The sequence below is a fragment of the Prionailurus viverrinus genome, chromosome C2 (assembly GCF_022837055.1).
Source record: "Prionailurus viverrinus isolate Anna chromosome C2, UM_Priviv_1.0, whole genome shotgun sequence".
In the NCBI taxonomy this organism is placed as follows: Eukaryota; Metazoa; Chordata; class Mammalia; order Carnivora; family Felidae; genus Prionailurus; species Prionailurus viverrinus.
In genome coordinates, this window is record NC_062569.1 from 75,077,909 (window position 1) to 75,090,404 (window position 12,496).

At 39.0% G+C, this 12,496-nt stretch overlaps 1 protein-coding gene across 2 annotated transcripts in view; it reads right to left on the reverse strand.

The window, feature by feature from the left end:
- MCCC1 (methylcrotonyl-CoA carboxylase subunit 1) overlaps window positions 1–12,496 on the reverse strand; it is a 57,323-nt gene that overhangs the window by 8,688 nt on the left and 36,139 nt on the right. For both annotated transcript variants that reach the window (XM_047875467.1, XM_047875466.1), the window contains exons 12-14: window positions 11,011–11,120; window positions 7,557–7,773; window positions 5,718–5,804 (exon numbers count right to left, since the gene is read on the reverse strand). In XM_047875467.1, coding sequence (XP_047731423.1) covers window positions 5,718–5,804; window positions 7,557–7,773; window positions 11,011–11,120 — 414 coding nt within the window. The remainder of the gene's footprint in view (window positions 1–5,717; window positions 5,805–7,556; window positions 7,774–11,010; window positions 11,121–12,496) is intronic.

Here is a 12,496-nt window from a genome sequence, read left to right on the forward strand (position 1 = left end):
TTTTAATGTTGTAGGATATTTTAGACATTTTTCTCTAAACAAGGAAAGTTAAAGTGTTAAAATAGGAAATGCAATGAATTGGGAGAGAGAAATTCTCATTTAAGAGCCAAATTTGCCATCTGTGGTGTGATCACCTCTGTGATCTTGACTGTCCTTTAAAATCTGAGTCCTGATATTCTGCCCCATTCTGACCTGTTAAATGGGTATGAGAATGTAACAGTGATTAAATAAATGTGAAACTGCTTTGTAAACTGTAACCGACCATATAAATATAATATACAATACATCTCATATTATTTTGTGGACACAGAATTGGTTACGGACTTTCCTAGGAGATGGAAATCAAAAGCTCTGTGGTGCAGAGAATGCAGACCAAAGTCACTTCATCGACTCCTGATACTTTAACCACCATTTTGATGCTGCCAGCTCACATCTATTTCCAGCCCTGACCTTCCTTCTCCAGAACTCTGATTAGTCATTCCCAGCTGGATGCTCTATCGGCACCTTAAAGTGAACATGGTAGGTCCGATAAATCAAATCATGTCCCCACTCTGCCTGCATTCCCTCCTGCCCTGGGAGCTCCATGACTGGCACTAGTATTCTCCTGGTCATCCAGATTTAAAACCTGTCATCCTTACCTTCTCCTTTGCTTTCCACATGCAATAGCCACTACAAAGCTGCCACATCCTTCCCTACCTGTACTGTTCATTTCTTCCTTTCGTTCCCATCACTCAACCCTGATTCAGGCTGATGGCCAGAGGCCTGGCTGACTCTGAGGTCTTCTCGGAACTTTTTGCTTCCTGTCTCAGCCCTTCCAGCTGATGCTGCCTAGCATGTCTCCTCTATATTCAAAATACTTGGCCTGGTACTGAAGGTCCTGAACTCAGTCGTATTTCCCACCCTTCTTCTACACAGCCCTATATTACAACGAAATGGGAACATGGGCCAATTAATATTCTCCATATGTGCCTCTAGCCTTCGCCCCACTGTGCCTCTTTGCTCCACTCCCCCTTCACTGTGTCACCAGTCCCAGCCACCCCAACTTGTTGACATCATGCTCATTCGTGGTCTTTGGGAAAAGTCTATGTGGAATGAAGTTGCTCTTCTCTGAACATTTAGACAGACTTCTGCATATAGAACACCATTATGATTCTTTCCTCATCCAGTTTTATGATGGAATAATTTTTCTCTTTATCCGTTTTTTTAAAAATTGCAAAAATAAAACTTCACAAAAGTCAAATACTGAAGTACATCAAGCAAAATGTGAAAGTCCTCTCTATTGCCCAGATATAACTACTATTGAACTCTTTAACACGTGAGCCCCTTCAAGTTTTTTAAAATGCACAAACTAGTATTTTTCTTTTATAAAAATAACATTCTTTTTTTTTTTTTAACGTTTATTTATTTTTGAGACAGAGAGAGACAGAGCATGAACGGGGGAGGGGCAGAGAGAGAGGAAGACACAGAATCGGAAGTAGGCTCCAGGCTCTGAGCCATCAGCCCAGAGCCCGACACGGGGCTCGAACTCACGGACCGTGAGATCGTGACCTGAGCTGAAGTCGGACGCTTAACCGACTGAGCCACCCAGGTGCCCCTAAAAATAACATATTCTTATACATACTGTTCTGCAACCAACTTTTAAAAATTTATTTATTTTTCCAACCTTTTTTTAATTAACATGTGACATACATATCCACTTTGTCTTTCAATAGTAGCAAGTTTAATGATGATGATGATAATAACGGCAACTAACGTTTATTGACCACTTGCTATGTGACCTACAATGAGCTTTTGATGTGTTGTCTCATTTAATATCCACAACAACCCAAGGAAGTAATTACCACTACCATTCCCATTTATGGGTGAGGACACTTGATGCTTAGAGAGAGTGTGTCACTTGCCCAAGGGTCACAGACAACAGAGGAGCCAGAATTCAAACCCATAACAGTCTAACTCAAGGGTCTGCATTATGAACCACTGCACCATCTATCTTCCCAACATACTCACTTCTCCTTTGCCAGATGGTAAATTCCTTAAGGAAGAAAAGTAGGGACAAACACATCTTTTTTTTCTCTTCTTCACATTACTCAGAACATCTATTTTTTCAGAAACTTTGTAATGAACATATAAGTAAATGAAACTTCTCCACCCTATGTCTTGTCAATATCTTTCAATCCTTCTTAAGAGAAAATGCATCCACTTACACCAGATTAGGTTTTTTTTTGATTTATGAAAATGAAAAGTATTTAGCTGACATGAATGCCAATAGAATCACAGTAAACACATTGCCAGGAAAAGTCTTTTTAAGAACATTTTAAAAAATTTGAATTATAATTGACATAATATTAAATTAGTTTTGCATATACAACATAGTGATTCAGCAATGATATCCATTATGAAATGCTTACCATGATAAGTGTATCACAGTATTATTGACTATATTCCCCATCATGTACTTTTCATTCCTATGACTTACTTGTTTTATAACTGGAAGTTTGTACCTCTTAATCCCCCCCACCATTTCATTCGCCCCCACCTCTTTTGGCAACCACTAGTTTGTTCTCTATATTTATGAGTCTGTTTCTCTCTTTGTTATTTGTTTATTCACTTGCTTTGTTTTTTAGATTCCACATATAAGTGAAATCACATGGTATTCGTCTTTCTCTGGCTTATTTCACTTAGTATAATACCATTTAGGTCCATCTATGTTATCACAAATGACAAGATTTTCATTCTTATGGCTGAGTAATATTTCATTGTGTATATATACATCTTCTTTATCTATTCATCTATCGATAACCTACAGCTAATATCATACTCAATGATAAAAAGCTGAAAGTTTCCCCCCTAAGGTCAGGAATAAGACAAGGATGTCCACTCTCACCACTTTTATTCAATACAGTACTGGAAGTCCTAGCCACAGCAATCAGACAAAAAAATAAATAAAAGGTATTCAACTGATAAGGAAGAAGTAAAACTGTCATTATTTGCAGATAATATGATACTATATATTGAAAATCCTAAAAACTCTCCCAAAAAACTATTAGATCTAATAAGTAAATTCAGGAAGTTGCAAGATACAAAATCAACACACACAAGTCTGAATTTTTTTTAAGTTTTATTTATTTATTTTGAGAGAGAGAGAATGAGAGAGAGAGTGAGCACATAAGCAGGGGAGGGGCAGAGAGAGAATCCCAATCAGGCTCCCTGCTGACAGCACGGAGCTCGATGAGGGGCTCAAACTCATGAACTGTGAGATCATGACTTGAGCCAAAATCAACAGTCGGTGGCTTAACCGACTGAGCCACCCAGGCACCCCCTACTGCATTTCTATTCACTAATAATAAAATAGCAGAAAGGTAAATAAAGAAAACAATCCCATTTACAATTACATCAAAGAGAATAAATTCTTTCATATATTATAGGGCAACTGACCTTATTCCTCCCTCAGTTATCTCTAGACCTCCACAAGAGAACCTTAAACATCCTCTTACCTATTTTTTAAATTAATTAATTTCAAGTCAGCTCTATGCCCAACATGAGGCTTGAACTCATGACCCCAAGATCAAGTCACATGCTCTACTCACTGAACCAATCAGGTATCCCATCCTCTTAATGTATTTAATAAGGTATGGAAGTTTAGCATGGTGCAGTGTTAGATAAGTGCATACACCCTGGAGTATGGGTTTGAATTCTGTTCCACCAATTACTTTTGTTAGGATTTTAAGAAAATTATTAATCTCTCTAAACTTTGGTTCCCCATTTATAAAGTTGACACTAATAACAACACCAATTTCATTGGCTCGTTCTGAAAATGGAAATTAAATAATCCATGGAAAGAACTTAATAGCTGGCATATACCAAAAGTTCAATAAATCTTAGCTCTTATTGTTACTACTGAGGGTAGGGCAGGATTCTGTGAAGCATGGCCACTAGCAACCAAGTAAGAATATTTTTCAAGCCTTAAATATTTAAAATACTTGATAATTCTCACTGAGATCATTAAGAATTAGTTCTACTTTAGATTCATAAATGCTTCTGGCTTCTTAAGACTTCCTGTTTGGTGTACTCACTTATTCAATCATGGTTACTGTTAATTAGCATTTATTAGAGACCCACCAGAACATTTCTGAAAATTATTACATTCAGGCCTGGGTTATCGTTGAAAAATAACTACCAAAAGGATGTAGTGAACAGCGATCATGTTGGTTTTCAATAATGTATTTATTTTTTAATTAAAAAATTTAAAAATTTCCAAGAAATCCAGCATAGTTCAAAACACTGCTAAGGGCTTCAGTGAAGATCCATACCAAATAACACAGTCGGCTCATCTGAATTTTAATCACCAGTGTGATTTTCTGTTTAATTTAGGTTGAAGAGGTCAATGAAACTTTACTGCTGCTGATACTTACATTCAGTATATAGGAGTCTAGAGTAAGATAATCCCAGATTTTGTAGGGTTTGGTTTTTAGGATGAAATGAATAAACACACTAGTATAAAATGGGTATTAGTAGATACTAGTGGATGTTTGCAAACTTTCTTTCCATGTACTCAGTGCATGGAAAGTAATGCCCATCTAGGTTCATGATGAAAAAATATCTCGAGCTTTAATCCAACCAACTTAGATGAAAAGGGGATTTGCTAAAAACTGAGTGCATATCTACACAGAGTTGAGATAAAGAAGATTCTACTTTGTCTGGGGGTGGGGGGAGGGGGTTCCCATGAGCGGCAAGAAGATTCTGTTTTACCTGCTGGGTACATTTTTATAATGGAGCATTCACAGTTTAATGACACCTCACATTCAAGGTTAACTAGCTCTCTCGGCTCTGACTCTGCACCCATCCTGTTTCCTATGCAAACTGTCCAGCAGCAGAAGGGATGCTGCTATCATGGGATTCTGATCCCTCTGGTATGTTGTTCCAGCCACAAATTTATAAAAAATTTAAAATTTTAGATGTTAGCCTCTCCTGGCTTCAATTACAATAAATCAGTCCCACCCTCAGCCTACTCAAATTAGTTTGCAGTCAAAAATCAATTTTCCACTGGAAAAGTAAAAATAGCACAGGAGTCAAGGTCAGAAAGGCTGGATGTCAATCTCACTAGCCTTGAGTAAGTTCCTTCACCTTCTCTGCCTGTTTCATCAGCCATACATGGGTATGATAGGGATTCCCCCTTAATTAAATTACAGTGAAGATAAAAATTTACATGTGATCAGGTACTTAATAAATCATAGCTTCGTAGTAACCCTCTTCCACCTGAAACAATGCCTGAGTGGTGGGTAATCCTCCCTACTGGAGTAGTTTTGGATATTGTTTTTCTTATTTAAAAGTAGTACATTCTTGCTGAAGAAAAACTGCAAAGCAAAGAGAACAAAGAAGGATGATGGGGGTGGGGATGGAGGGAGGGAAATCCCCTTAAATCCTGCTACCCAATGGTAACCTCACTAACATCTTGGCATATTTCATTTCAGTCATTTTGCTAAGTATATTTGATGGCATATTTTTCAAATATTTACAAAACACAGAAAAAGTATAAAGAAGAAAAATAGCACTAATGTACCACCTGAGCCAATCAATTCTAGTACTCCTTCCAATGGTTAGGCTAGGGAGCTTAAAAAATGTAATTGACCGATCATGTCTGGGCTGAATTCTTTTTTCTCCAGATAAGTGATATATTTCTATAAAGCACATTTCTCTTTTAATAAAACATTACTTACTCTTTTCACCATCCCTGAGAGTTATGTTTCTGGTGTAACAGGTATTCAGTCTTCTTCCACTGCTGGATGCAAAAGGGGAGTACCGATCTAGAAAAAAAATTAAAATTCAACAACAAATTTACAAACACCAAGCCTGACTTCATACCTTTCAAAAGAAAACATAAAACACCTGTCCTACACTGGCAGCTCAAATGTGTCTTCTTTGTTCTTCTCATTGCTCTAAATTTAAATTAGATACTTTAATTTACATCTCAGAAAAGGTTATATGAAAAATTCCAGCTTGGCTAAAATCAGAGTATTTGCAGCCCAAGCTCTCTTCCTCTGGGGGCACAAGCCGCACAGTGGTCTCCCCTTCTTGGGCAAATGCGTTCCAGGTCACCAAAATCTCCACCACTCACACTCTTCTTTTCACTTAGCCTCTTTGTGCGTCACTCGTCCTGCCCACAGGCGTGTCTGTCGGACAATATCCAGGAGCTACGGCATAGCTGAACTGAAGCAATTTATTCTGAAGTTCATGTCTGTGCCAGTATACATTATAAAAAGGAAGGAGAGAGTAAGAGGATGCTTGATTGTAACAATGCTATATTCAGGCTTAGGAACACTGTATGGGCATATTTGGAGGCATCTCATTTAGAATTGTAAAAGGACAAAATCAGAATAGAGTACACATCTCCTAAAGATGTAGTTATATATTTTAAGCTCTCAATATAACTTTCTTGAATGAATCTAGAAATTAAAGATCCTAATAAAAAAATCCTATAATAATATAATAATCCTAAAAATAATGAAGAGATAAATGGATCAATTTTTCTTTTTTCCTGTTTGCTCCAAAGCTCAGAGTTAGCCTAAAGTATATACTTTGGAGCAAGTTTGGGAGAGTTCAGATTTTGCTTATCTTATCTTATGTTTTGCATTCTTTCAGATTAGCAATCTATTTCATTTTTTAAGTTTATTTATTTTGAGAGACAGAGAGAGTAGAGGAAGGGCAGAGAGAGAGGGAGAGAGAGAATCCCAGGCAGGCTCCGCGCTGTCAGTGCAGGGCCCAGTGCGGGGCTTGAACCCATGAACTGTGAGATCATGACCTGAGCCAAAACCAAGAGTCAGACACTTAACTGACTGAGCCACCCTGTGTCCCCAGATTTTGCTCAATTTAGACGGAAGAACATTTTAATGGAGAACTGACTGAAACTGTAATAAGCTAATGAGTTTTCATTATGAATTTCTAGCTTCCTGAGGTGTTAGGGAGAGGTTGGGCAACAACTCAGTGGGGAAGCTGAAGCAGAGATGTGTGCGCGTGGCAACCAGGATGAATCTCTGCCATTTTCCTTCCCATGTTTAGATCCTCTGATTGGAGGAAGTGCCTAGGTCTCTAGTTAGACAGAAATTTGATCACAGAATGGAAAAGGAGAGGAGGAAATAACTCAACAATAAATTAACAGGTTATGAGAGTCCCCAGTGCTCTGTGTTCAGTCCCCAGGACCAAGAAGTTGCGGTAGGTACAACGATACAATAAGTAGGCCCTTGAGAAGCAGCGAATTAAAAAAGCTTTGGAAGGGGTCAGCACAGGGTACAGGAAGGACCAGCGTTTGGTTGAAAAAAGAGCCCCAGCTCAACACTATTAGGCAATTAGTTAAGTTACATTTAATGGATTAAAAAAGTGTTTATGGATGCATCCATGATACGTGAATCTACTTCATACTAAAAAACCACTTAGCAGAGGACAGTGTCAACCACTGAGAGAAGAAAAGGGACACAAAAGTGTCATAAAGAAAGAAAAGCACCTCCGATGATTATTTATAAAATCCTGACAAGCAGAGGAAAGAGAAAAGCATTCCATACCTTGTGACTGAATTTTGAAAACATCAGACATAGCTTTCTCCTTGAGGATGAGACCCAGAGCTGCCTGGCATAAAAGCTCTTTGGCTGTGGCCTTCCGACTGGGCAACAGTTCTTTGCGGTGTTGAGGGATGAAATCGGTGTGTACGTTCCCAGTCTCAAACTCTGGGTGGCCAGACAGGCTAAGAAGGAAGTCAATGTTGGTGTGCAGTCCGACAATCTAGGAAGAGAATAAAGCCCATATCCCCATTGAGTGGGAAAAAAAACATTTTCCATAGAAATTTGCCATAGAAATCTGTTCTTTGTACTAAAGATATTTCACCAGGGGCAACTCTTAAGAAAATTGAAAAACCTACTAAGGTACCACATGGCGATAGGACAACTCGTAAGGAAAACAAAACAAAACAAAAAACTCACTTCACCAACACTATGTATCTGGACTTAACACTTAAAATTACATTTTACAATACATTTAAAAAAAATTTTTTAATATATGTTTATTTTTGAGAGAGAGAAAGAAGGAGAGGGGCAGAGAAAGAAGGAGACACGGATTCTGAAGCAGACTCATCTGAAGCAGATCCATCCAATAAATGGGGTCAAGGGTAAAACCAGCTATCTGAGCCTTGGGTCCATTCATATATTCATTTAATAGCCATTTACTGAGCACCTTTTAGGTGCCAGGCCTTGCTCCAGGTACTGGGGTCATGATGAAGAACAAAACCTCACAGAGATAACAATATCTATAAACAAATATCTAATATGACATCAGGTCATATGAAGAAAAATAAGGCTGGTTAAGGGGAACGAGAACAGCAAAGGGTCCTATTTTAAATAAGATCACCTGGTTTCAAGCTACACCACAAAGCTGTAGTAATAAAAACAGTATGGTAGACTGAAACAAAAACAGAAATGAAGATCAGTGGAACAAGTGGAAATAAACCCACACTTATATGGTTAACTAATCTATGGCAAAGGAGGCAAAAAACCATCTTTTCAATAATTGATACTGGGAAAACAGGATAGCTACATGTAAAAGAATGAAACCAGACCACTTTCTCACACCACACACAAAAATAAACTCAAAATGTATTAAAGACCTAACTGTAAGACCCAAAACAAAACTCCTAAAAGAAAACATAGGCAGTAATCTCTTGGATGTCAGCCTTAGCAACATATTTATGGATATGATTACTGAGGCAAGGGAAGCAAAAGCAAAATTAAACTACTGTGACTATACCAAACTAAAAAGCCTTTGCACAGTGAAAGAAACCATCAACACAATGAAAAGGTAACCTACTGAATGGGAGAAGATAGTTGCAAATGATATGCATGATAAGGGATTAGTATCCAAAATATATAAAGAACTCCTATAACTCAACACCAAAAAAGCTAATAATCCAATTAAAAAGTGGGCAGAGGACCTGAAAAGACATTTATTTTTTCCAAAGACATACAAATGGCTGACACATGTAAAGATGCTCAACATCATTCATCATCAGGGAAATGCAAATCAAAACCACAATGAGATACCATTTTATACAAGTCAGAAAGGCTAATATCAAAAAGACGGTAAATAACAAATGTTGGTGAGGACGTGGAGAAAAGGGAACACTTGTGTGCTGTTGGTAGGAAGGACATGCTGGGTACAGCCACTGCAAAACAGTATGGAAGTTCCCCCCATATTAAAAACAGAAATATATGATCCAGTGACTCCACTAGTGGGTATTTGCCCATATAAAATGAAAACATGAATTAGAAAAGATATATGCAACCTTATGTTTATTGCAGCATTATTTACAATAGTCAAGATATGGAAGTAACCTCAGTGTCCATCAACAGATGAAGGATAAAGATGTGGTGTATACACATGATGGAATACTACCCAGCCAAAATAAAGAATGAAATCTTTGGGGCACCTGGGTGGCTAAGTTGGTTAAGCATTGACTCTTGGTTTTGGCTCAGATCATGATCTTGCAGCCTCATGGGCTCAAGCCCCAAGTCAGAATCTGCACTAACAGTGCAGAGCCTGCTTGGGATTCTCTTTCTCCCTCTCTCTCTGCCCCTCCCCTGCCTGTGCTCTGTCTCACTCAAAATAAATAAACTTAAAAAAAAAAAAAAAAAAGAATGAAATCTTGCCATTTGTAACAACATGGATGGACTCAGAGGGTATTATACTAAGTGAAACAAGTGAGACAAAGACAAATACCATATGATTTCACTTATATTGTGGAATCTAAACCACAAAACAAACTAACAACAGAAACGAACTCATAAACAGGGACCTGGTAGTTGCCAGAGGGGAAGGTTGTGAAGGGAGAAGGTAAATAGGTGAATGGGATTAGGAGGTACAGACTTCTCACTATAAAATAAGTAAGGCACAGGGATGAAAAGTACAGTATAAGCAATACAGTCAATAATATTGGAATACCTTTGGGGACAGATGGTAACTACACTTAACGTGGTGAGCACTGTGTAAGGTACAGAACTGAATCACTATGCTATACACTTAAAACTAGTATAACATTGTGTATCAACTATACTTCAATTAAAAAAAAAATTGGGGGCGCCTGGGTGGCGCAGTCGGTTAAGCGTCCGACTTCAGCCAGGTCACGATCTCGTGCTCCGTGAGTTCGAGCCCCGCGTCAGGCTCTGGGCTGATGGCTCGGAGCCTGGAGCCGGTTTCCGATTCTGTGTCTCCCTCTCTCTCTGCCCCTCCCCCGTTCATGCTCTGTCTCTCTCTGTCCCAAAAATAAATAAACGTTGAAAAAAAAAAAAAATTAAAAAAAAAAAATTGAGCAGCCTGGGAAGACCTCTGAGGTGAACAGGAGTTGAGGATGCTGAGAAGGGAGTTTTGTGATCATGTAGGGAAAGAACATTCTGGAAGAGAGAACAGGAACACATGGCTCCATGCTGGGTATGTCTAGGGAATGGCAAGGAGACCAGTGTGGTTGGAGACACAGAGATCAGAAGTTAGATCAAATTAATGACATATAACAATCTGGATATCACAGGTTAATATGAAATCCTTTTATGAAGCTACATCAGTGTGGTCTGGGGCTTACTGCACCAAGGAAATTCATGTGCTACAGAAAAGCAACAAATTCTGTCAAATGGGTAAAACTGAACATAATTATTTTCCTTTGGAGAAAATAATACCAGACTGTAGGCCACACTTGTGTACTTAGTCTTATCTACAGGATGAATATGAACTTCATATCAGATTTCAGTGAAGTATAACACTGACATTAATAGTTTTAGTCCTGCAATTTTTCTTTTCTAGCTGAATCAAGACGTCCTTAAACTCTATTTTGACCCATGGGAATGTGAAATCATTTTGTTCCTGACGCATTGGTGGAAAGAAGCTGACAGGGACAAAGGCTGACCAATCGTGACAGACATACTTGGCAGTGGAGATACACAGATCATAAGGTCCCTAACATGGCCCCAGGTCACTCACGTTGTACTGACGAAGGCTGTACCTCAGTTTCGTTAAGGCCGCCTGGCGATCTGCTGCCCACACAACCAATTTCGCAATCATGGGGTCATAATGCACTGAAACTTCATCTCCTGAAATTGAAAAACCACAGTAGCCACTCTAAGTCCAAACTTAACATGATAAAATATGACATGCAAGACATTCTGCTGCGGCTTTAACGTTCACTTCATACCTAATCCTCAGGAGCTCTTGCATGGTAGTCGTTACCACGGTTTCATTCACGAGGAAATGAGGCTCACAGGGCTTTAAAAACTCACCACAAGTCTAAGGAGATTATGGCTATCCAAGAGCACCTAAAATAGTGATCCAATATCACACAGGCTGGCTGTCCCCATCCTCTCTTCCTCTGAACCTTGTTTTCCCTTCTCATTTTGGAAGCCAGCGCAAACTGCCTCTACCTTCTCCTGTCACCATCCCTTCTGCCCTTAGCATCCCCCTCCCTCCACCCCTCAGTCTCCTCATGAGAAAAATACAGATAACAATCCAACTATACTGTAGGGTTCTTAGGAGGATTGACAGTAAAAAGGCCAAGTGCCAATACCTGGCAGAACTGATAAACAAATAGCACCCATCACTGCTATGACAGAGTCTTAGAGAACAAGAATCTGAACCAGGCAGCCCTGTAAGTTCAGGGCCATGCACACGAAGACCCAGTTGTAAGCGAGCTTGTGCCAACCAAGCTGCTGGTTGGAACAGTTAATTTAAAAAAAAAAAAAGAAAAAAAAAAAAAAATCCGAACCAGGCACATCTCACTGGTTAGAAATGGTTCAGGTCAAAAGGATGTGGTGTGTTATCAACAATACTGTTCTAGGACCACTGTGTGATTTTGGGTAGGTCATTTGACCCCTCTGAACTCCAGAGGCTTCATCTATAAAATCAAGGGGTTAGATTACACTCCCTTATCCATCATCCACCCACCTACCCAAGCCCAGCACTCACCAACACATATTGAACACCTTCTAGGCCCAGGCTTGAGCAAGATAACATGGAAGACACAGTCTCTCCCTTAAGAAACTTACAATATAATGGGAAAACTAGACAAGGAGTAAAAGGTTACTGTAAAATGATATAATAAGAAAAGGGCCCAATGAATCCACAAGGGGCTCGGGGAACGCAGTTGAGAAAGGTTGGGTAAATTTCTTGGAATAGATTATCCTCCCCACGCTAAGATGTAAATCTGGGAGTCCTTCTCAGAATTACACCTGTTATTCTTGGAATACCTTTATTACATTACACTGCAAGTTTTGCTTGCCCCACAGATTCTTTCTTTTCTATTGCAACTGTTCTTTTTCCTCTCTAAAATGTTCTGCTGTTAAGTTAAAAAAAATTTAATATCAAATATTGCTGCGGTTTAGCCAGAGCTCTCAAAATTCTGCCAATCTGTCATCAAGAAGTCCTAATTCCTCATTTTGGCTTTCAAGACCCTGTGTGATTTGCTCTCAACCTG